Source organism: Neovison vison, chromosome 4 (assembly GCF_020171115.1).
Source record: "Neovison vison isolate M4711 chromosome 4, ASM_NN_V1, whole genome shotgun sequence".
Lineage (NCBI taxonomy): Eukaryota > Metazoa > Chordata > Mammalia > Carnivora > Mustelidae > Neogale > Neogale vison.
The window spans coordinates 173,922,801-173,949,485 of NC_058094.1; the positions used below are offsets into that span (position 1 = coordinate 173,922,801).

Genomic DNA, 26,685 nt, shown 5'->3' on the forward strand with positions numbered 1-26,685 from the left:
TTAATAATATGATCTTTTTGGATAAGGAATTTAATTTCTCTTTTCTTCAAATATTCTAACATAGATTCATTAGGTTCTATGAATTTTTTTAAAATTAACTTTTAGAGCGAGCATGAGCAGGGGTGAAGGGGCAGAGGGAGGGGGAGAGAGAGAATCTCAAGTAGGCCATGTGCTCAACACAGAGCTGGGATGCTGTGGGGTTGATCTCATGACCCTGAGATCATGACCTGAGCTGAAATCAAGAGTCAGATGCTAAACCAACTGAGCCACCCAGGTGTCCCAGATTCTATGAATAAATTTAGTATTTTATATAGGATATTTTCATCACTGAGTATTCATTTGCTTTGACAAGTATTTCCAAAAAACAAGTAGTGAATTTGTTTGATTTTTTTAATGTGGCTTTGTGATCTGGTTAGTAGAAATCTACAACATCTTCCTGTTACAGTGTTTTAGAAACTGTATTCACATAGAGCACAAAGTTGATCACTTTAGAGCCTGTGATGAAATGCAGTTATGTTACCACTAAACATTTTATGTAGTAGTCATGTTTATGTCTTATTTTTAAATCATGCTCTTACACAGCTTTTCTACTTCTTGATCAACCATTTTAAATCAGTAACTGAAATTCATTTATTCATAGGTGGAGATTTAGATTTTGGAGTCATTGTAATATAGTGGGAAGAATACTCTAAATTATGGAAGTGAATAAAATATTCCAGAGGAGAGCAAATAGAATAACAGGAAAGATATCAGAGATGAGATGTTTTAAGTATGAACAGAAGTTGAGGAAAGCAAATCTGTGTGTATATAGAATATAAAACTGTTCTGAGGTGATAGTTTGCATAAAGATGCCTTCATTTGGTGTTTCAAGTTCTTAAATTAGGGGGTCAAAAAAAATTGCACTTGAAAGTATAAACTAAAATGAGATTAAAGTCCATACAAAAAAATCTTAATACTACAGGAGTAGTTATTATGGTCCTTGATTGTCCATAGAAGCCAGAAAACCATTTAGGATAGGTATTTGCAGTGGGAAGTTGAGAAAGGAAACAAGCGTCACATCAAATCAATTTAGCCTAAAATTGTATTGGATTAGTCTGGTTTCTTCTAGCCTCAAATTTTCTCTTATTCAGTGGGGGTGCCTATTATGGTCAGTTTTATAGATATACTTTTGTCAGCTGATTGTTGGTAGTGCCTGGTGTCATATGTCTTGGTCTATATGTTACGGAGGCAGCATTCCTTCTCTTTAACTTAGCATGGTGGAGGGAGATTGTCATAGAACAAAAGCACTGACAAGCAGGAGACGTGGAGGCTAATCCTGTGGCCCTAGAGATGACCTTTAACCTCACTGTTGCCCAGGGTCTTCATCTTATCAGCATGGACAGTAAGAATGCTTGTGTGCCCCATGCTTTAAGTTTGTGGTGGATTTATCCTAAAAAATAAGATGTGTGAAATCAATTTTATAATTTAAAATTATTATATAAATTGTAATTATTTCTTGTGGAATACTGATATTTTACTTGTTTTAATGGATAATTTTGTGGTCATTGTGGAATATGCTTAGAGGCCATTCAGACCTGGTCGTCATATCATCTGAAAATCTCTTGAATTAATTTTGTATTTTGATTTAGAGATGGAAACTTTGCTAATAAACGTTTTAGCCTTTTAGCATAATATGTAATAACTTATTCCCCCATATTGTTTCCTTTTTCAGAAGTGGCACACACTTAAATCTAGACAATTTATTCAGGGAGAGGTGACATGGCTTGCTTTGGTGAGGCTATAAACGCTGGGCAGAGTGCCTACTTGCTGTATTTGAACACATACAAAATTCTGATTCTTTGTGTCAGTCTTAAATTTTGTGCTTCTCTTTTGATCTTTGTAAAATTGGCATTTAGTTATTTCCTGAAGACATTCATATTAATAAGAGCGCTCTTTAAGTAGAAGAATGATAATTTTAGAAAATAATAAAGCAGTGAGATCTGTAACATTTCTAAGTTATATCCAAAACTGTGAATTTCCAAGGTCATGAATTTCTGATGTCACTGATTCTTAAAACATGGCACCTGGTCCTCAGCATCACTTGGGAACTTCTTAGCAATGCAAACCATAAAACCCCACCCTAAACCTCCTAAATCAGAAATTTTATTTATTTATATGTTTTTTATTTTATTGTGTCATGTTAGTCACCATACGGTACATCATTAGTTTTTGATGTAGTGTTCCATGATTCATTGTTTGTGTATAACACCCAGTGCTCCATGCAATACGTGTCCCCCTTAATACCCACCACTGGGCTAACCCATCCCCCTACCCCCATCCCCTCTAAAACCCTCAGTTTGTTTCCTGGAGTCCACAAGTCCACAGTCTCTCATGGTTAGTCTCCCACTTTGATTCCGACTCCCCCTTCATTTTTCCCTTCCTGCTCTAATGTCCTCCATGCTATTCCTTATGTTCCACAAATAAGTGAAACCATATGATTATTTTCTAGGTAAAGCAGAAATTTTAGAGTGAAGTGCAGCCATGTGTTTTAATAGCCATAGCCTTCCTGTTGATTCTAATGTCTGAAATTTTGAGAGCCACTGCTCTACTTGATTAAAGTCTGCTGCAGAATGCAGTTTGAATTCCACTCTTGTATATGTGGAAAGCTCAGTGCAACTCCTTCCCCACTGAAAAGGTAAACTAACTGCTCTTGTTGGTTCTGTTAATTCAGTGACCTAACACAGTTGCGTGGAATTGTGTATAATGAAATTTGAAAGTGGGAAAATGTTAAACGTCTTTGGAAGTTGGTTTCCACTTAATTGAGAGCTGGAATAGGTCTAACTTTTAAGGACTTACTCAGCTTTAAGATGATGTTTTTTTAGATTTGCTAAAAAGACTGTAAACTATGGTTATGCAACCTATATTCAATCATAAAGATATAAACAAACATTTGCATTTTTAAAAGCCTGAATCTAGTTTCATTCTGCCTTGGTGATTAGAAATTTCTAGGTAGGAAAAAAAAAAAAAAACCTCTTAATATCATCAGAAACTATTGTGTAAACTGTGTAGATCTAATCTTTGTGTTTTAGAAAACTTAGGCTACAGTGTAGTCTTCTTTAGTTTCAGACTCTTCCTTCTTCCCCTCAAAAGAACACTATATTTACAAATAAATAAAAACTTTGTGTTGAAATGAAATATCTCTCTCTTACCCCAAAGCACATAGAAAAACCTCTCCTTAGGTACACTTAATATATTATTTAAATACTAATTCATCCTGGACTAAGCTAGGACTGTTTTCTTTATTTTTGAGAAATACTGTATTACTTAACTTTTTCTAATTTATAGAGGTTTATGTGGTTGAATTTTATAGTGATAGCTTTGCTTTCCTTTATGCTTCTATCACTGAGGGAATGGAATTTAACTTTTTCTGCCAGAAGTAATAAAGGAGATGATAAACATTATTATAAAATAAATTTAATTTGTATCAACACAAAGAGATTTAAAAGTCTTATGCTTTTTCCTGGCACAAGATATTTACCATGTCATCTTTCTGTTTAATTGAAAACTATAGTAACATTCAAAATATAGTTTACCACATGCCAGTATTTCTCCCTTACGAATTTCTCTGTTGAACGATTCAGAGCATGTTTTTCAAAGAGGAAATAGTTGGCTTGTAGGGAGAAGTGGAAATCCAAGCTTAGATGTATAAGGAAGGAAAATGCCATATAGCAAATGGATATGGTTAAATACTTGTGGGAGAAAAACTTGAATCAGTCGGTAAAATGACCATTTGATAATGCTGTCATAATATTTACATTCTAAATTCCTTCATCGGTTAGATCAAATTCTTGTATAGTTGCTTCACTGATCTTTCAAAGAGGGGAAATAGTTGAAATATTTCAGTGCTTTATTATCTTAATATTCCACAGGCTGTCTAAAGTCAGATCTTCATATTTTGGAAGGTATAGTATTCTTGCAGATGGGGAGGATTTTATCATATGTCTGTTTGTTATAGCAAATGCTTCTCAAGTAGCAGAATTGGCTGTGACTTATTTTCAGATACTACATTTTTTTCCTATCAAATGTGAATTTAATTATAGTGATGTAATGTTTAAAGTATCCTGTGCAATATGATTATGCATATAATTTTTATAATAACTTACAATTGTGAAGTACTTTCAAATCTATGTTGTATAGTCATCATAGCAGTCCTAATAGATTCTCATTTTTAGTGTCAGCTTTTCTTTCTTTTTTTAAAAATTATTTTTATTAACATATAATGTATTATTTGCCCGAGGGGTACAGGTCTGTGAATCATCAGGCTTACACATTTCACAGCATTCACCATAGCACATACCCTCCCCAATGTCCATAACCCAACCACCCTATCCCTACCCCCTTTCCCCCAGCAGCTCTCAGTTTGTTTCCTGAGATTAAGAGTCTCTCATGGTTTGTCTCCTTCCAGATCCCATCTTGTTTCATTTTTTCCTTCCCTACCCGCAACAATCCCCTACCCTGCCTCTCAAATTCCTCATATCAGGGAGACCATAAGATAATTATCTTTCTCTGATTGACTTATTTCGCTCAGCATAATACCCTCTAGTTCTATCCATGTCATTGCAAACAGCAAGATTTCATTTCTTTTATGGCTGCATAGTATTCCATGACATATATACACCACATCTTCTTTATCCATTCATCTGTTGATGACATCTAGGTTCTTTCCATAGTTTGGCTATTGTGGACATTGCTGCTATAAACATTCAGGTGCACATGCCCCTTTGGATCTCTACATTTGTATCTTTAGGGTAAATACCCAATAGTGCAATTGCTGGGTCATAGGGTATCTGTATTTTCAACTTTTTGATGAACCTCCATGCTATTTTCCAGAGTGGCTGCACCAGCTTGCATTCCCACTAACAGCATAGGAGGGTTCCCCTTTCCACATCCTCACCAACTTCTGTCGTTTCTTGACTTGTTAACTTTAGCCATTCTGACTGGTATGAGGTGGTATCTCATTGTGGTTTTGATTTGTATTTCCCTGATGCTGAGTGATGTTGAGCACTTTTTCATGTGTCTGTTGGCCCTATGGAGGTCTTCTTTGTGGAACTGTCTGTTCATGTCTTCTGCCCATTTCTTGATTGGATTATTTGTCCTTTGGGGGTTGAGTTTGATACATTCTTTATAGATTCTGGATACTAGCCCTTTATCTGCTATGTCATTTGCGAATATCTTCTCCCATTCTGTCAGTTGTCTTTTGGTTTTGTAGACTGTTTCCTTTGCTGTGCAAAAGCTTTTGATCTTGATGAAGTCCCAATAGTTCGTTTTTGCCCTTGCTTTCCTTACCTGTGGTGATGTTTCTAGGAAGAGGTTGCTATGGCTGAGGTCGAAGAAGTTGCTGCTTGTGTTCTCCTCAAGGATTTTGATGGATTCTTTTCTCACATTGAGTTCTTTCATCCACTTTGAGTCTATTTTTTGTGTATGGTGTAAGGAAATGGCCCAGTTTCATTTTTCTGCATGTGGCTGTCCAATTTTCCCAACACCATTTGTTGAAGAGACTGTCTTTTTTCCATTGGACATTCTTTCCTGCTTTGTCGAAGATTAGTTGAGCATAGAGTTGAGGGTCTATTTCTGGGCTCTCTATTCTGTTCCATTGATCTATGTGTCTGTTTTTGTGCCAGTTTTGATGATCTATATACTGTTTTGATGATTTACAGCTTTGTAGTAGAGCTTGAAGTCTGGAATTGTGATGCCACCAACTTTGGTTTTCTTTTTCAACATTCCTCTGCTATTTGGGGTCTTTCCTGGTTCCATATAATAAATTTTAGGATTATTTGTTCCATTTCTTTGAAAAAAAAATGGTATTTTGATAGGGATTGCATTAAATTGTGTGGATTGCTTTAGGTAGCATAGGCATTTTCACAATATTTGTTCTTCCAATCAATGAGCATGGAAATTTTTTCCGTTTCTTTGTGTCTTCCTCAATTTTTTTCATGAGTACTAGTCTTCTGAGTACAGGTTCTTTGCCTCTCTGGTTAGGTTTATTCCTAGGTATCTTATGGTTTTGGGTGCAATTGTAAATGGGATTGACTCCTTAATTTCTCTTTCTTCTGTCTTGCTGTTGGTGTATAGAAATGCAACTGATTTCTGAGCTTTGATTTTATATCCTAGTGTCAGCTTTTCTTAAAGATTTGAGGGTATATCAACTCAGCATATAGCCCATTATCTCTATTCTGAGCTGTAAATTGTGGCTTCCAGGCATTACTTAGGTACTGTACATCTTATTTTAGCTCTAACAAGAATTTGGTATCATTGTCGTCACATTCAGATGAAGACACTACAGGTCACAGGTGGTTGGCATAGGGAAGAGGTCCAGTAGTTGGTTAGTAACTGCGTGAACATGTAGGATCAGGCTACCTGGGTTTAATCTAGGCTCTGTTACTTCAAACTCTGTGACCTGGAGCCAGTTTCATAACCCAAGTCTCAGTTTCACTGAAAGGACAAAATAATACCAGTCTCATAAAGTATTATTATAAAGATTAATAAGCTCTAATATATGGAAACTTGCTGGCATATAGTATGTGCCTAGTAAGTATCACATATTATCACTAAAGAAATTATTTAAAGTCACTTAGATGGTAGGAAGGATACTGGTGACAGTATCCTATGTCATCTTACTCTTCTTTTCCTTTCTAATCAAGACAAGAAATGTATACATGAAAGTGGCTAGTATTAAGGTGGTTTTAACAATTTGAAGAAGGTCAAGAAATAGAGGAAAACTTCAAGGAAGGGCAAAAATTGCATAGTTTGGGTCAAGAGGCCCCAATGTAAAATAAGATTACATAAAAGTCACATTAGTGTATTTTTAAGATGAGAATACAAAGGGAATTCATCTTTCCTGGACTCATCTTTGTACAGGGTTTACCTAAATCCTTTACTAATTATTAACCTTGAACATAAGAACAACAGAAATATTTTTAGAAGAACTCCGTAGTGATCCTTCCTGAGTACGCACTTGTCACTTCTCCTGCTTAACATATTTAACCTCCCAACATTTACACCTGTAAGCACTTCTCTTTATTTTTTCATTCAGGTTCCTGTGATACTTTAATTAAATCCCATTGTGCTACTTAATGTTTCTGACTTTCTTTTCTAGTTCTTTATTTCCTAACTTATATTCCCAACTAAAGGCAGAGTCTGTCTGATGTCTTATTATGTTGACCAATATCCCCAATACAAGGCCAGAAAGAAATCATTAATTACTCTGAAATGAATGGTCTTAGTGGTTCTGTAACTCTAGTTGGAACTGACATCAATTCTATTAACTAAAGATTAATTTTAAATGATTCCTGATAAGATAATTTTGACATTTTAAAATTTGATACTAGTAACATCTATCCATTTTTACAATTATTTTGCTGCTTTTTGCAGTGTGAGGGAGTGGGTTTTGTTGTTTTCTTTTTAATGATAAATCTTTCTGGTATTTGCTATAACACCTAAATGTTGCCTCATACTGGAGCTTTTGGAAAAGTAACAGTGTAGTTAACCCCAACATTGTGAGGTTTTAATGGAGTCAATGAAATTTGCCCATTAGAGAGCAAGCAGCAGCAGAACAGGAAGGGAGAAAAGCTCTTTTTGTCTTCTTTTCAGAGAGAAATATTAAGCATTTCCTTTGGTCTTGATTAACTGTTAGATCAATTTATGTACTTCAAACTATTTTTTTGGCCTAAGGAAATATGTTCTCTGGCCTTTTGAAATTGTTACATTCAGAGGCCAAACTTTTGGCCTCTTCTTTAAAAACGGTGTTTCAGGTTCTGCAAAGGCAAGAACTTGGCATAAGATTACAGTGTGACACATGCACTGATTTACCAGAAAACAGACTTCAGCATGAACATGTGTTATATGTGAGGCTTTGCTCAAACTGAGAGAAAATCTGGTTATTAGTAAATCTCGTTTTTCACCGAGCCAGATTATCTTTGGCACAATAAAAATCTAATGAAATAAGTCTTAAAAGGAATGTCAAAGTCCATTTCGTTTAATGATTTCTCTTATTTAAATAGTGAAGGTTAAAAAATAGATAAGAAAACTGGAAATATATTGTAATTGTGTTGAAAAGGTTATACTTTATAACAAGATAGTCTACAGGATCTGGGAAATACTGCTAATAATTAAAAAGTTACCATTTATTGAACTACTGCCGAACTGCTGTATGCCAGGAACTTCACATATATTCTCATTATTTTTCACTATAACCTGGCAAGATGGTTTTTTGCTGTTTGTTTTCAGTTACCAGTTCAAATATTGGGACATAGGCTCAGAGAGCCTACACATTTAGTAAGTTACAGAACTAAGATTCGAACTTAATTCTGTCGTTTACCAATATTAAATGAAATGATATTTGAGAGTGCTTAGGAAAATTCTAAGTAAGTACACAGTGGCTGTTATTACTCTTCAGAGATGTTGCCTCCTAGACTAGACACGCACAAGCAGGTACACACATCCACACCCATGTGCAATGAAGAAGAGAGATGGGAGGGGAGGAGAGAAAGTCTTACAACCTGCTACCTCCAGAGGCATCCCGCCAGGACATCAGACTTTCCCTTACATACACAACCCACAAGCACTTAGAAGATAATAATGAAGAATAAACCACTTTAGAAGATGGAATATGTAGGAATAATCATAAAAATTAATGTTCAGGGGCACCTGGGTGGCTCAGTGGGTTAAGCCACTGCCTTCGGCTCAGGTCATGATCTCAGGGTCCTGGGATCGAGCCCTGCATCGGGCTCTCTGCTCAGCGGGGAGCCTGCTTCCCTTCCTCTCTCTCTGCCTGCCTCTCTGCCTACTTGTGATCTCTGTCTGTCAAATAAATAAATAAAATCTTTAAAAAAAAATTTAAAAAAAATTAATGTTCAAATCTGTCTTGAGAACAACTTTAAAATACTCTGGTGAAACAAAAAATGCAGATCTGAACAAAAGGAAACACATACGTGTTCTTGGATAGAATGATTCAAAATCATAAATATGTTAATTCTGCATGAGTTGCAGCCATCAAAGGAAATGAAATCTTTTCATTTGCAATGACATTGATGGAACTAAAGGGTATTATGTTAAGTGAAATAAGTCAATCGAAGACAAACAATTATCAGATGATCTTATTGTTACGTGAAATTTAAGAAACAAAACAGGATCATAGGGGAAGAGAGGAAAAAATAAAACAAGATAAAAGTAGAGAAGGAGACAAACCAAAGAAACTTTTAATCATAGGAAACAAACTGAGAGTTGCTGGAGGGAAAGGGGTGACTGGGTGATGGACATTAGGAGGGGACGTGATGCAGTAAGCAATGGATATTATATAAGACTGATGAATCACAGACCTGTAAACCTGACACCAGTAGTTATATAAATAAATAAATAAATATAAAAACAAAAACAAACAAACAAAAAACAAAATAACTCCACCTTTAAAAAGAAAAGTGATACGAACACTTTGGAAAAAAAAATTCTCCATGAGTTGATTTATAAATTTAACAAGCTTCTAGTAACAATACTAACTGCTTTGTACTCTAAGCTAGACAGGAGGATTCTAAACTTAAAGGAAATTTATTTCATAATAAGTCTGATGGTTGATTCTTTCTCCTCACCACTACAAGGTCACTGTTTAGATCTATATTTAGATACTTAAATCTTTTTTACAGTTTATGTTCTGAGGAACCTTATTCTCATAAGTAAAGGAATAGGAGCAGAAAGAGTTTGTTTTTTTTTTAAATATTTACATTTTATTAATGTTATTATTTGACATAATTATATACAAAAAATTAACAATGTTAATTAATGCTGCACTAATGCAATCATAATTACTTCCATTTATTCTAGAACATAGTGAATTTATAAATTTATTTATTTGGAATTTGAGTGACTTATTGGATTCACATTTTTTAAAATTTTTTTTCAGTGTTCCAAAATTCATTATTTATGCACCACACCCAGTGCTCCATGCAATACATGCCCTCCTTAATACCCACCACCAGACTCACCTAAATTCCACCCCCTCCCCTCCAAAACCCTCAGTTTGTTTCTCAGAGTCCACAGTCTCTCATGGTTTGTCTCCCCCTCCGACTTCTCCCAACTCACTTCTCTTCATCTCCCAAAGTCCTCTATGTTATTCCTTATGCTCTTTCAGAAAGTGGTTGATTTTCTGTTTCTAGAATTGCTGTTCTTCTTCTCTTCAATCTCCCGTTGGATTTGTAGGTGTTTGCAATCTTTAGATAAGCTGTCTAGCTGATCTCCTGCTACCTGATGTAGTCTCAGCCTGCTACTTCTCCGCCATCTTGACTCCTCCCTGGGAAGAGTTTTTATAGTGTCACCATGCAGGTCTTTAAAACTCTTAAGTTATATGCCAGAAATCATAATGAACTCCTCACCAATGATTTTTAATAAATTATTTTATTATTTTTTATAAATTAATTATTTGTAATTATTTTTAGCAATCTGTCCACTGATTTGGAAACCACTCATTGACAAAGGATTATTTACTTAGTACTAATGGGCAACGATATTTTAGATTGTGTCTTTGTGAGGTATGTAGAGATTTTCCATGATAGTCCTTTGAAATCAGTTATTTGGGTAACTACTTACAATTATCATTGCTTTTCCCTTTTCTCCATAGTTGCATTACAGTCCTCCCCAGCTGACAGAAATGAAGTCCAGGAAAACTGCCGAACAAAATTCAGAGAAGGCCTGCACTTGCAAGAAGGAGAGTTCTTACTACAGGTAAATTCTGGTAAATAGAGTTTCTCATAATAAAGACATGGTAAATGAAAGATTAATGAATCAGTCTTTTAGTTACTCCAGTTTATTTAGAACTCACCCAGTGTTTTATATCACTTTTATCCTAACTGCAATAGTGGTGTAATGCTAGTATATGAAAAAATGTAATTGTACCAAATAGATTAGAAGTCTACTTAGCAATTTTCCTATTGTATTTCTTTAACTAGCAAGATCTCCTACATTATTTTAAAGGTTCTCATTTAAGACATTGAATTTATCTATGCTTTTTCAGGAATAAAGCTTTATTAAAAGAGTTAATTGTATTTAATAGTTCAAAATTGTTCTTAACCTCAATTTTATTTTTCAATGCGTTTTGTAACTGTATTGTCTCTTAGCTATGGGGTCTGTCTTATCAACATGCTAAAGATTTTCTCAATAACTAGAAGCCCTAATTTTTGTTTTAGAACTCAGAGAATATTTTAATTTTTTAATTTTTAAAAATATATTTTAATTTTTATGCTCTATTTCTTGAAACTAATATGATGCTTGATTCTGAACTAAAATTCTCAGGTATTTATTTTGTTGAAAAAAGATGGAATGGAGATTTGTGCTGTGATATATTCTGTTACTCTTACGTGATCATTTTTGGTTCCACGCAGTGAATGGAGTGAAGAACCTAATTTGCCATCATGACAAAAGTAGCCACAACTTTTAGTAACTCCATTGATGCATTCTGAAAATGCTTATGTGTAACCCAAAAATTTGTAACGTTTTTTTATTATTTTTGTAATCATGAAAATTAACTCTTGTCCTCATTAAGTTAAACAAATTAAATATATTCAAGCATGAGTCTTCTTTCTATCCCTGGCTGAGGATTTTTAAGCATATAATAGCTTGAAACGTAAAGACTCTTATTCAGGTCATAGGAAAACATTTTTATAATAGCTGCTTTATGTGATTAAACACACACCTTGGGTTATAAAGTAATAAGGAAGTCCTTTATTTCAAGTGAAAATAAACAAATATGGAATGCTAAACATTTGGTAAAGCTGTTTAAATTATGGGCCAATGATTTTTTTCCCTCCTAGAATATTTAGGCAAATTATAAACATATTCTATGTCAAGGACAGAGAATAAAAATAATGCTAATGCAAGACTAGTGTCTTTTTAATTATCTAAAAATTGGAAACATCTAGGTATTTAAAATAAATGCATCTGTTATGAATTATATTGGTTATCACTTGTAAGTTGGTTTCCAATAGGAAGCATCGCATATTATGTGATTTGCTAGGACCATGGTTGGCTGGATCTCTTCTGGAAGAGATGATCAAAAACACTGTAGACATATGAAAATGGCATATTTCATTATATGCAGTTGCCGTAATGGCATCTAACTTCATACTTTCAACTCACGATTATCAACTGAGTATCCCTGATACTTAGAGAATGTTTCCAGAGATACAGTATACCACTTGCATTAAACTTTAAATGACAAATCATTTCCTTTAGTTTTAACAGAGGAGGTACATGAAGAAAATGTTAGAGTTTTATTAAGAACTTAAAATACTTTCAAGCTTAGCTTAAATTTATTGCTGTTCTATAAAGAATAAAAATGAAAATAAAAAGACTTTTGTATCTTTTCATTATCCACTATTTATTTTAGTCATTTTCATTTATTTAACCATGTTCTGCCCAGTGCTGTTTACTACTGTGCCTAGCAGAATCCACAGCTTCGTTTTTGAGTTAGCAGCAGTTGAAACTGTAAATAACACTATCAGTTGCAGCTTATTTCTCTTATATTAAATAGTAAGTGAGCCTCATTATGACGTTCAGCTAAGTAGGGCACATCTTTTTGACTAAGACTAAAGAATGATAATCTCTTTAATATGTAATGACCATATTCTTTCTGTTCATTTACTAATAATTCAATATAAGTAATAACCTTGTTCCATATGGTGTTTAAGATCATTTGAGATATACATAAAATTGGTGTATGTATATTCTTTTTAAAGGCTTTTTGATTAATTTCTGACAATTAACATTTGTCTAAAAGTGTGCAGTATTGTACCTTAAATTATCTTTGTGCTTTCTGGCATGATGAACTTATAGGAGAGTACTAAATTTATTTGACTCTTTGAACAAGAATCACACTTTACAAAATAAAATGCAGGGACACCTGGCTGGCTCAGTCGTTCAGCATCTGCCTTTGGCTCAGGTCATGATCCCAGGGTCCTGAGATCGAGCCCCGCTTCGGGCTCCCTGCTTTGTGGGAGGCCTGCTTTTCCCTCTCCCACTCCCCCTGCTTGTGTTCCCTGTCTCGCTCTCTCTCTGTCAAATAGATAAATAAAATTTAAAATTAATAATAAAACAAAATGCATACAATCAGTGGCTACTCTTCTCTACAAAGAATATATTTTCAGAAGGAAAAAATACAAAAATGGGTGTAACTATTACTGCCAACTGAAATTTAAGACAATTTCATTGTGAAGGTGTTAATTATTAAACACTTAAGTTTCCGGTGGGTGCCACGACCATTCATCCTGTACTACATTTATAACTGCTGAAAATCCAAGGCAGGAGGAAGAAGAAACCAATTTTTTATTGAAGTTACTGTGATTGAGCATGAAGTTGAGCTGTACGCTTTTCCTTATCTAAATCAAAAGGTATGAATAGATCCCTCTCATTCCACAGTAGATGGGTATGTCTGTGTTTATGAGATGTAATCATTTTAACCATTTTGAAGAGCAGAGTTTCCAGCAGTAAAAATAATAGCCTTAACTGAAGTCAATATTTATGAGTAGCAACATTGTTATTTAGTCACATCACTAATTTTACAGTTTTTTTCCTTGTAGGCTCTGAATGGCTTTGTGCTGGTTGTAACCACAGATGCTTTGGTCTTCTATGCTTCTTCTACCATACAAGATTACTTAGGGTTTCAGCAGGTAAGCGTATTTTTCTCAAGCCATGTGAAAAAAAATTTTTCCATAAAATTAACTCTCCTTATTTGTATCATATGTTTTACAGATATAAATGATAATTTATATATATAAAATATCTATTAAAATATGCTATAGAATAAAATTATATATTTGTAGCTGATAATTCTTATATTATTAATAATTTTCTTAAATATTTATGAGATTCATGGATATTGTGTTTCATATATATAAGAAACTTTCATGTTAGGGGCAGATAGGCTCTGGATGGTCAGGGCAGGGGGGAAGGCTGGCAGACAAGAGAATATTTGCTGTCACACTGGTTACGGATACCAGAGGGCATGTGGCCTCAATGAAATGAGTGAGGTCATATGTAAAGGTGCAGGTAAAAATATCATGGCTCATACCTTTCATTCTGACTTAAGCTGATTAGGGAAGCTTTCCTGAAGGAAGTGGTATTTAAGCTAACCAGTTGAAAAGCATAAGATTCAGATGGGTAGACAGTTGTAAAGGGAACAACAGGAAAGAAAGGATGTAAGTTAAGTACTGTAAACAGTAGACTAGAAAACTTGAAGAGATGAATGTGTTTGGTTTGTTTAATGTTATTGAATAAATGGTGCATATATGGAGTGGTAAGGTATGTATCATATTTAAAGGACAAGAACATCTAATCTGAGAACAGTTTTTGTAAGTGTACCTGAATGCTAGCTATTCTTACATATCAGGTTTTTTTTTTTTTTAAATTCTAATGTGTGTAAGACTCACTTGAAGAAGTTCATATAAAACTCTAAAATCTTTGGGCCTCCCTTCCAGATATTCTGATTTGGTACATCGGAGTGGGGCCTATGATTTTATATTTCTAACAAGCTCACAGGTCATGCCAAAGCTGCTGGTTTAAATAGCAGTGTCTACTATGATTTATGTTTATAAACTATGTGATATACACAGTAGAAACCTCCAAGAGTCTTTGGTAAGGGAATGTGTGTGCTGCAGTCTGTGTTTTAGATGAGGACTCTGGCAATTGGGTAATGGGTGGCATCGAGATGGTTTAATGCTAGATTAAGTTCACGGGGAGGTTTGAGTCTAGATGGCTAAACTAGATAGATAGTGGAACCTGGCCTGCTACAAAGCCTGACTTGCTGAGAGGCAAGAGGGGGAGGAGGGTTTTTGAGCTTGTCAAGGCATAATCCATCACTCTCTGGAGTCTACCAGAAGTAAAAATTTAATATAAAGAAAATCATTAGAGGACAGTTAAAGAAATACATAATACTTCTAAGCTTCAGAGAAGTGTAAGATGACTGGATTTTCAGACAAGGTTTTGTGAAAGAAATAGGATTTAGAAGAAGTTAAAAATAGAGCTGCCCGGGGCGCCCAGGTGGCTTAATTGGTTGGGCCTCTGCCTTCGGCTCGGGTCATGATCTCCAGGTCCTGGGATCGAGCCCCACATTGGGCTCTCTGCTCAGTGGGAAACCTGCTTCTCCCTATCTCCCCCCACTCCTACATGCTCTTTCTCTCTCTCTCATATAAATAAATAAAATCTTTAAAAAAAAAAAAAAATAGAGCTGCCCTTCAACCGAGCAGTTGCACTACTGGGTATTTACCCCAAAGATAGAAATATAGTGTCCAAAGGGCCACATGCACCCCAATGTTTATAGCAGCAATGTCCACAGTAGCCCCATGGTGTAAAGAGCCCAGATGTCCATTGACAGATGAATGGATAAAGAAGATGTGGTATATATATACAAAGGAATAGTACTCAGCCATCAGAAAGGATGAATACTTAGATTGACATTGACATGGTTGGAACTGGAGCATATCATGCTGTGGGAAATAAGTCAATCAGAGAAAGACAATTTATCATATGTTTTACTCATACATGGAACATAAGAAACAGTGCAAAGGATCATAAGGGAAGGGAGGAAAAACTGAATGGGAAGTCATCAGAGAGGGAGACAAACCATGAGAAACTCTTAATCATAGGAAACAAACTGAGGGGTTTCTGGAGGGTTGCTGGAGGGGTGGTGGGTAGAGGGATGGGGTAACTGGATGATGAACATTAAGGAGGGCACGTGATGAGCACTGGACGTTGTATGCATGTGATGAATTATTAAACTCGACATCTGAAACTAATGATGTACTATATGCTACCTAATTGAATTTAAATTTTAAAAATAAGATATTTTTTAATATATATATTTTATCAATAAATGGATAAAAAATGAGAAGTTAATGTGTTGCAAGTAAGGAATAAGGAGGTGACCTGCTTGACTGAAAAGCATTCAGGTAGGGAAGTGATAGCAGATAACTTTTGGCTGACCAATCACAGTGCTCCCCTCTCTCTGGCTGCTCCCATCAGGATGTCTGGAGAGCTTTGTGACCATTTGATGTGCGTTCCTCACCACTGACAAGCACCCAGTGATCTAGCTACATTTTGAAATTAATTTAGTAACCTACATTGTTTTAATCAGTACTTTAAAAAAGTTTCCTGGTATCTTTTTTTCTTTAGTCTGATGTCATACATCAGAGCGTATATGAACTTATTCACACTGAAGACCGAGGTGAGTTTCAGCGTCAGCTACACTGGACATTAAACCCTTCACCATGTACAGACTCTGGACAAAGAATTGATGGTAAGAATGCAAAGGAAAGTGTGGTGATTTTAAAAGATTTATTTATTTTTTTTAGAGACAGCGTGCCAGTTGGGGGAGAGGCAGACAGCAGAGAGAGAGAGTAGACTCCCTGCTGAGCAGGAGGTCACAGGGCTTGATCTCACACCCTGAGACCACGACCTGAGCCGAAATCAAGAGCCGGCCACTTAACGGGACTGAGTCATGCAGGCGCCCCTCTGAGTAGAATATTTTATAAAATCACTTATACTATTGAGAGAGATCGGAAGAAATGTATAAGGTTGACACTCAAGTATGTATAAATTGTTCTGTCTGCAAAATGGACCAAATACAAAAGCAAACTAGAATGTGCAAGTATACAAAAACTTTTCTCAGTGCAATGCTTTTACTTTAATTTTTTATTGAAGTATAATTACCATACATACAATGCTTTTAGAAGTCTCTGAAAGTCTTAAGATGAAAGGCATTGGAAAATACGGATACTGTTGACAATAGAAATAAAAACAAAACTGAATAAAGTTCTATGCAGTAAAAGCGATTCTCCGTACATTTTGGTTTCTTTTCATTGGCTACTCTTCTGAAAATTAGTGATTATTCGTTTTTGTGTTCAGAATAGAATCCAGTTTAGAAATTAACACAGATTTCAACTATCCAAACACTTGATTATACAGCAAAATGACATGTAAATTTGTGTTGGTATTATTTCTACAGAGGCTAATGGCCTGCCACAAACAGTAGGCTGTTATACCCCAGACCAGCTTCCTCCAGAAAACTCTTCCTTTATGGAAAGGAGCTTCGTGTGCCGACTAAGATGTCTGCTGGACAATTCATCTGGTTTTCTGGTAAGGTACAAAATCTTATGATACTGGCAATTACTATTAAGTTTCCGAAAGCAAAAAAGGAAACTGAAACCATTTTCTTTGGTTAGATTTGAGTTTGGTTTTTTAAAACTCCTTTATAAAATAATTTCATAATGGAAAGCAACTTAGATTACTTTTTTCAGATTTCTAGTGTCTTCCATATCTCAAAATCTCAATCTTTGGGGATGTAGTAACAAAGACAAGTGAAATAATGTAGAACCTTGTATTTTGCCTATTTTTAAGACTTTTTTTGTAGAAGACCAAGAAGTTTGTAGCCCTGTTGAGCAGCAGGTGCTTACTCTCTTTGGATTTAGCCCTTGCCAGACAGAAAAATCACTGTGGCCTTCTCTACACAGCTGCAGTAACTGGCATCTAGAAAAATGGTTGCATATTCGTGATTGCAGGATCGCCATACGGTGCAAGCTGCCGGCGCGCAGCCTGAACCGCGTCATCAGGGAGCCGCTGCAGCAGGACACTGGCAGTGGGAGTGGTCTTTGTCTTTAAGACAGTGCTCTCCACTGGGTACAAGAGAAGACAACAGCAAGCATGATGCATATTACTTTTGTGAATTATCAGGAATTTGAGATCCATAGTAAAATCTTAAACATTAGCAAAAAGTGATTTTGGTGAGGTGTTTATTTCTGAAGATAATGTGGCTGACCCAAAAGTACAGTTATGCCTGGAGATGGTTTTCCTAGATCAGTTACTAGATCTTCTCAGATGGAATTTGTAGCATCGGGTCTTGTCTTCTTTGTGTTGCTATCGTATACAGAGTCAGAATCATCCCTTAGCCTGGTTAATACATTTTTAAGCAACTAAACAGATCATGTTCGCATTTAAATTATTTTTGTTTCCTCTGTCTTCTAAAAGTGCTCTTTACTGTCAATAGAGTTCTGGATTCTTGGTGTGATTTTTTTATTATTCATTGTAGTGTTTTAATAAAATTACATTTTTATCTCTACATAAAAGTTTACCATGCGTTATGAAATAGACAATGAGCTCTGGACTATAGCTTATCTGACTTTGAAAATTAGTGTGTACTTGATGACTTTATCACCGTTCATTCATCGAGGAACAACGTACCGAATGCCAAGTGTGTGGGGACTGGGCTAAGTGTAAAGGGCAGGGTGGTTGTGAGCTCGGAAAATGACAGGGGATTTTGTTGTGGCAGTTCCCTCATCGGCCCTTTTAGGATAGAGTTCGGACTACCTTTGAGGATAGTTGTAATGGGCTTCGTGTGGAGAAAGTCATTTATGACAGCATTAGTCAGCCTCAGGAACTTCTACGGAATCACCAAGAATACTGGAAATGGCCATGATTGTACCTTTTGAAATGAGCAGTTTTCAAGTGTTCATTGTAATGAACTGGTTTTGGTTTTTTAAGGCAATGAATTTCCAAGGGAGGTTAAAGTATCTTCATGGACAGAACAAGAAAGGGAAAGATGGATCGCTACTTCCCCCGCAGCTGGCTTTGTTCGCAATAGCAACTCCCCTTCAGCCACCGTCCATCCTTGAGATTCGGACCAAAAATTTCATCTTTAGAACCAAACACAAACTAGACTTTACGCCCACTGCTTGTGATGCCAAGTAAGTAGAACTCTTGTAGTTTCATTTCACTAAATGTATATTTTGTTGCAGTAAATCTCTCTTAGCATGTATGACACAGAGTGTAGCTTATAATGTTTGTTTGTTATTATGTGAACTGTTCCTTCTTACTCTCTCAGTATAGGCTTTTAAAGTAATTTCATCAGGCTCACCAATCATCTTACAATTTTTTATAATATCACAATTTCTGTATCATAGAGATGATTTGGTTATATTGGTGAGATTCAGTATCCTCATGACTTTTACTGTTGGTTTGCTTTACATTTTTAAAACATACAAACTTTATTTGATTTTTAGCCCTAGAAGTTTAGTAACTTCCAGAAAATTATGAAGTGGACTGTGATAGTAGCCTTCATGTTATATCAAAAATGTGTCATTGTTTTTCTTCTAATACGGGATTACAGACAAGTTTTAAAAATTTTGCCCCTCAAAATGGAGTATTAGCATTATCCATTTTTATTAAAAATTTTGTTTTATCTACGTAATTTGTTCTGTTAGATTCATCTTTGGCCGTGCTAATTTTCATTTTCTTTATCCAGAAGAAGATCATCTAAAACTGAAGTTAGCAGCAAAAACAAAAGAAAGTAGTTACATGAATGAGATTGACTCCTTGTACTTGCTAATGTAAAATTCTGAATGTCAAGGAAAACATAGTGCAGTAAATTGTATATAACCAATTTCTTCTATTTTTTTTAAACAGAGGAAAACTTGTTTTAGGCTATACTGAAGCAGAGTTGTGCATGAGAGGATCAGGATACCAATTTATTCATGCTGCTGATATGCTTTATTGTGCTGAGTACCATATACGGAGTAAGTTGTATTTCCTTATAAACATGCCTGAAGACTGGCATACATTCTTGTACATACTTCAGAGTATTACACAGTGTTTCAGGCAACTATTTGAATAAACTTAGACTCAGTGTCATACCATTATGATTAATCTGAATTACACTCGTTATTAACTGCTGTACATCTGCCACACAAGAGTATACAGTAGCTTAACTACTATGAAAATGACCATTTTATCCAGTGTTTTTCTCCATTTTAATAGTATTTTAATGGTATCACTAATTTATAAATCTGATAGTATATATTAATATTTTATTACACAATTTTAAAGCATCGGTGACAGAAATGTTCCCTTTTTAAATGAAAATAATTTTTATCTTTTTAGTTTCCCCAAACTAGATACTCTCTCTCTCTAGTTTCATGTGTTAGAATTTTCTGACCTAATCATCCCTTTAACCTACTGAATAATAAATTTAGTCTGAAACAGAAAAAAACAGTTCTGAAGAACTGTTTCCATGCATTTTAATATGTTTAAAAGTTGTCAAGACATTTATCTTTGGTGATAAATGAAATATATTCAAAAATATGTTAGAGAGGGTTTGCTTCAGAGATTTTCTTTAATATGTTGATTTTGGGTTTGATAATTTTTGTATTTGATTTTAGTGATTAAGACTGGAGAGAGTGGCATGATAGTATTCAGGCTTCTTACCAAAGATAATCGATGGGCCTGGGTTCAGTCTAATGCACGCTTAGTGTATAAAAATGGAAGACCGGATTATATCATTGCAACTCAGAGACCTTTAACGTAAGTATGCAGACAGAATGTTTCACATCTTCATTTAATTTTTAATAATACTTTGGTTTATAAATTCTCTTACATGTAAACTTCCAAATAAATTCTATGAGAATTTTCTAGCAAGTAAAAACTGAAAAGATAATCTGTATAGAAAGAAGGCATAATGAAGGACATTGACAAGATAGAATTGACAAACTTTACTGAACAACTAAATATATAGAATTATAGAAATAAACAATGAAAACTCTAGGGTTTTACTCTATGAAAGAAGGATAAAAAGGTAGTGCCAAGTGAGAAAGAATGCTGTGTCTATTATATGTTTTCTAAGCAAACAGTAGTTTCTGAGTTTCTTACATATTCTGTAAATTGAGTGTTTTGTCAAATACCATATTGCAAATATTTTCTCCACTCTAGAGAGCTGATGTTTGTATTTCCTTGAGGTAAGTATCAACATTGATAAGTTTTTTGAAAAGGCCATCTTTTACCTGCTATACTGTATTTTAATTAGGGGATTCTGTCTGTGGTTCTGTTTCTGGGTTCCAGGAGCCTAGTTATCTTTTTTCACACCAACAGCACATGGTTTTCATTGCTCTGCCTTTATAGTAAATCTTGATCTCTCAGTGTATGCTCTCCATCATGTTTGTTGAGGATTTTTGATTGTTCTCCTTCAAGATTGTCCTCTCTGTTCTTTATCCTTTTTATTTCCATATATATTTTAGAAATCAGTTGTCACTTTTCACCAGAGTATCTGTTGAGATTTTGAATGGAATTACATTGAAACTATAGCTTATTTTGGGAGAGTTAACAGTGTCATAGTATTTTTCCAACCTCTGAAGATGGTGAATGTATATGTATGTATATAGGCATATGGGCACATGAGTATGTACCTATCTTTGTTTCAGTAATGGGTTGTATTTTTCCTACCCGAGTCTTCCATATTTTTCTTAATTTTACTTCTAGATATTTGGTCTCTTGTGACAGTATTCTAAATGCTCTATGTGTATAACAATCCCCAATTGTTGATTTTTTTAAATATTGGCTTGTATTCAGTGACCTTCGTAAAATCCACTTTTTCCTCCTAATTTGTATGGATTATTCCAGATTTTCTAACACATATTATGTATGTAATTTTTTTCTTTTTAATCTTCAGACATTTGTTATTTCTTAAAATTCCTTTATTGCACTGGTTAGGCCCTTAGTAAAATGTAAAAGAAATAATGATACCAGGTTTCATTTTTGTCTTCTTCCAAGCCTAAGAGAGAAACCCTTTAATATTTTACTGTTGAGGATGATGTGTGTGGCAATGTTTCCTTTTGCTATTTATACATACATACATTTTTTTTAATTTAAAAGTTTTCCTTCTCTCAAGTTTACTAAATATTATCATCATGAAAGGGTATTATTGAATTTTGTCAAATACTTCCTCTGGATTCATTGTCATGATGATGATTTTTCTCTTTTGTACTCTGTTTTCTTTTTAGTTAAGACCAATAGTGATTAGGAAACATTTCCTGATACTAGAAATTTGTGCTTTCTCTCTTAATATTGCTAGAAGGCCTTTGTTTTTAGTCTTCTCAAGCATCCAAATTTGCTGATTTTTCCTATTTTATGTTTGTTTTCTACTTCAGTTAGGTCTTCTTCTTATTTCCTTCCTTCTCTCTTTGAGTATCATTTGCTATTTTTCCAACCTTTTCTTTAAGGTATTGATTTCCCTTTAAGTACAACTTCAACTATAGTCTTAATGTTTTGATAGGTCTTGTTTTTTCCATTCATGATTTGTTTAGAAATATAGAGTGGTATGTACTTTATATGTTGGGGATTTTCTAGTCTTTTTGTTACTAAATTTTAGGCCAATTTCACTGAAGTTAGACAACATTCTCTGATTTCATTTCCTTGAAATCTGTGGTAGCTTATTTATGATCTAACATATGGTATTGTTGGTAAAAATCCCATGTGCTTTCGTAAAGAATGTATGTTCTGTTGCATGGACGGTGTTCTTCATATTTCAGTGGTCTAGTTTGTGCTGTTCATATTTTTATTATTTGAGTTTTGTATTTGCTTGTTCTGTTAGTTATTAGTTATTAAGTAGTTATTTGTTGCATTTTCTCATTACTAATGAGGCAGGACATCTTTTTATCTCTTTCTAGGGCATTTTCCTTCCATCAATTTTCAGTTCCAATCATTTGCCTGTTTTGTACTGGGTTGTTTGGCTCTCTCTTGGATGTCATTAGAGCTGTTTACTTAATAATATGGATATTAAATTGTATATATTTATACACACACTATAGTATAAATATATGAAATTATAAATATGGCATATCTTCTCCATGCATTGAACTTGATTTATGAATTCTTTTGCCATGCAAGATTTTTAATTTTTAGGTCAATTATACCACTGTTTTCCTTTAGAGAGCCTACTAAGTTTTTTATTTAGATATGACTCTGCCCACTCAGATTTCTAAAAATGTAAGTATAATTAACATGCAATGTTAGGTTAGTTTCAGGTGTACAACATAGTGATTCAACAATGTTATACATTGTGCAATTCTCACTGTAAGTGTACTTACCACCTGACAGCATATAAAGTTATTACAGTATTATTGACTGTATTCCCCATGTTGTACTTTTCATCCCCATGATTTATTATACCTGGGAGTTTATACCTCTTAATCCCATTCATCTGTTTCACCCATCCTCCTACCTCTTTCCTTCTGACAACGACCAGTTTATTTTCTGTATTTGAGACTGTATGTGCCTGTATGTGTTAATTTTGTTTTCTAGACTCCACATAAGTGAAATCATGTATTTATCTTTCTCTGACTTATTTCATTTAGCATAATTTCCTCTAGGTCCACCCATGTTTTCACAAATGGCAAGATTTCATTCTTTTTTAAGGCTGAGCTTTTTTAAGAAGATACTGTATCTTCTGTGTCCTTTCATGTAGTGATGCACATTAGGTTGCTTCCATAATTCAGTTATGATAAATAATCCTGCAGCAAACATAGGGGTGCATTTATCTTTTCAAATTAGTGTTTTCATTTTCTTTCGGTAAATACCCAGCAGTGGAATTACTGAAGTGTATGGTATTTCTGTTTTTAATTTTTTGAGGAACCCCCACAGTTTTCCACAGTGGCTGTACCAATTTACAGTCCCATCAACAGTTCACAAGGGTTCCCTTTTCTCCACATCGTCAACACTTATTACTTCTGGTATTGCTGATTTTAGCCATTCCAACAGATGTGAGGTGATACGGCATGGTAGTTTTGATTTGTACCTCCCTGATGATGTTATGCTGATAATCTTTTCATGTGTCTGTTAGCCATCTGTAGGTTTTCCTTAGAAAAATGTCTCTTCACCTCCTCTTTTTAATCAGATTGTTTTTGATGCTGAGTTGCACAAATTCTTTTTTTTTTTTTACTTTTTTTTTTCCAATTTATTTATTTTCAGAAAAACAGTATTGATTATTTTTTCACCACACCCAGTGCTCCATGCAAGCCGTGCCCTCTATAATACCCACCACCTGGTACCCCAACCTCCCACCCCCCCCCCCACTTCAAACCCCTCAGATTGTTTTTCAGAGTCCATAGTCTCCATACTTTTTTTATGAGGCCAGTAATACCCTGATACCCAAGCCAGATAAGGACACTAAAGGAAAAGAGAACCAAAGACAATATCCCTGAAGAATACAGATGCAAAACTTCTCAACAAAATATTAGCAACCTGAATTTAACAGCACTTTTAAAGGATCATATCAAGGGGCGAAAGAATGATTTAACATTATCAAACTAATAAATTTGATACATCTTACTGATAGAATGAAAGATAAAAATTGTATAATCATTTCAGTAGATGCAGAAAAAGCATTTGACATAATGCAGCATCCTTTAATGGATAAAACTTAGCAATTTGGGTTTAGAAGTAACATACCTCAGCATAAGAAAGGCCATGGTATGACAAGTCCAGAGCTAATATCATGCAATGGTATAAGGTTGAAGTCTTTTTCTCTAAGAGGAGCAACAAGACAAGGGTGCTCACTCTCACTACTCCTATTAAACAGAATACTGGAAGTCCTAGCCAGAACAGCAGGTAAGAAAAGGAAACAAAAGGTATTCAGATAAGAAAGGAAGAAATAAAATTGTATGTGCTTGCATATGATATGTAGAAAATCCTAAAGACTCCACCCCAAAACTGTTAAAACCAATGAAAAATTCAGTAAAGGGGCATCTAGGTGGCTCAGTGTGTTGAGCCTCTGCCATTGGCTCGGGTAGTGATATCAGGGTCTTGGGATTGAGCCCTGCATCAGGCTCTCTGCTCAGCGGGGATCCTGCTTCCCTCCCCCCTGCCTGCCTACTTGTGATCTCTCTTTCTCTGTCAAATGAATAAATAAAATCTTTAAAGAAAGAAAAAAAAATTCAGTAAAGTTACGGGATACAAAATTAACACAAAGAATTTAACTGTGTTTCTGTTCACTAACAGTGAAATATCTGAAAAAAGGAAGGCAACAGTCTATTGAGACTAGGCCATCAGCAGCTGGACTTTATAGTTTTCAATGTACAGATTTCTTACCTCCTTGGTTAAGTTTATTCCTAAGTTTCTGCTTGCTTGCACAAATTCTTTATATAGTTTGGATATTAACCCCTTATTGGTTATATCATTTGCAGGTATTGTCTCAAATTCAGTAGGCTGCCTTTTCCTTTTGTTGGTGGTTTTCTTCACTGTGCACAAGGTTTTTTTGTTTTGTTTTGTTTTGGTATAGTCCAAATTGTTCATTTTTGCTTTTGTTTTCTAATTTCTTCTACTAGCCTCTTATAATCATATGTATTTCTGTATTGTCTGCAGTTACTTTTATTTCTGTAATGTTTGTTGTTTGTTTCTGATTTTTTTTTTTTCTTGTTCCTGGCTAAAGGCTTATCAATTTTATCTTTTCAGAGAACCAGCTCTTGGTTCAATAATCCTTTTTATTATTTTTATAATCTCTATTTCATTTATGTCTCCTCTGATCTTTATTAATTTCCTTCCTTCTACTAACTTGGGTTTCATCTTTTCTTTTTCTAGTTGCTTTAAGTGAAAGGTTTTCTTGAACTAGGCCTATATTGGCATAATCTTCTTAGAACTACTTTTGCTATGTCCCAGCATTGTGTTTCCATTTTCATTTGTCTGTAGATAATTTCCTTTTTCCTTTTGTTTTCTTGGTTGACCCACTGGTTGTTTAATAGAATGGTGATTAGTCTCAATGTGTTTGTGATTTTTCTAGTCTTTTCCCTTATAACTGATTTCTAGATTTATTAAAAAAAAAAAATGCTTGGTTTCTGTCTTAAATTTATTGAGTCTTCTTTGTGACCTAACATGAACTTGGAGAAAGTTTCATGTGTGTGTTTTGCTTCTTTTGGATGGAATGCTGTGTATATATAAGAAGTCCATCTGGTCTGAGGTATCATACAAAGCCAGAGTTTCCTCATTGATTTTCTGCCCTAATGATCTATCCACTGATGTAAGTACAGTGCTAAAACCCCACTACTATTTTATTACTGACAATTTCTTCTTTTAGGTCTATTAATGTTTACTTTATATATTTTAGTGCTCTTATGCTAGGTACATAGATGATTACAGTTATTGTATCTTTTCTTTAGATTGGTCCCTTTATCATTATGTAATGCCCTTATATCTTGCTCTAGTCTTTGTTTTAAAATCTATTTTGTCTGATAAGTATTGTTACCCATCCCCCCTTTTTCCCTTTCATTTGCATGGAGTATTTTTTTTTTTTTCCATCCCTTTACTTTTAGTCTGACTTTGCGTTTAGGTCTGAAGCTAATCTCTTGTAGGCAGCATATTAAAGGATTTTTTTTTTTAATCCCTTCAGTCCCCAATCTTTTGAATGGAGCATTTAGGCCATTCGGTAATCAATAGGGATGTACTTATTGCCATTTGTTCATTTTTTTTCTTATTGTTTCTGTAGTTGTGCCCTCTTCCTTATTTTCTTGCTTTCTTCCCTTGTGATTGATACCTTTTTTTAGTGTTACACTTGGATTCCTTTCTCTTTTTCATGTGTATGTATCTAATATACATTCTTAGTTTGTGAGGACCTTCAGATTCACATATAACACCCCAAGTATATACCAGTCTATATGAAGTTTGAACATGTCATATAAGCACAGTTTGTACTACCCCTCCCATTCTTCGATGTTTTGCAATTCCCAATTTTATAGATAATTGATTTTACCACTTTTGTCTTTTAACAATCATAAGGTTAAATCAATAATTTACAAATGATTGAATGATCAACCTCTACTATAGGTTTCTCAGTGAAATTTTTTCCTTACAAAA

The 26,685-nt window shown here is 34.6% G+C and overlaps 1 protein-coding gene across 1 annotated transcript in view; it reads left to right on the forward strand.

The window, feature by feature from the left end:
- Positions 1–26,685, forward strand: part of AHR (aryl hydrocarbon receptor) — a 51,653-nt gene that overhangs the window by 17,375 nt on the left and 7,593 nt on the right. Inside the window, exons 3-9 of the mRNA XM_044246146.1 lie at positions 10,649–10,752; positions 13,602–13,691; positions 16,192–16,315; positions 17,024–17,154; positions 18,556–18,758; positions 19,477–19,586; positions 20,229–20,370. Of these exons, the coding sequence (XP_044102081.1) occupies positions 10,649–10,752; positions 13,602–13,691; positions 16,192–16,315; positions 17,024–17,154; positions 18,556–18,758; positions 19,477–19,586; positions 20,229–20,370 (904 nt within the window). The remainder of the gene's footprint in view (positions 1–10,648; positions 10,753–13,601; positions 13,692–16,191; positions 16,316–17,023; positions 17,155–18,555; positions 18,759–19,476; positions 19,587–20,228; positions 20,371–26,685) is intronic.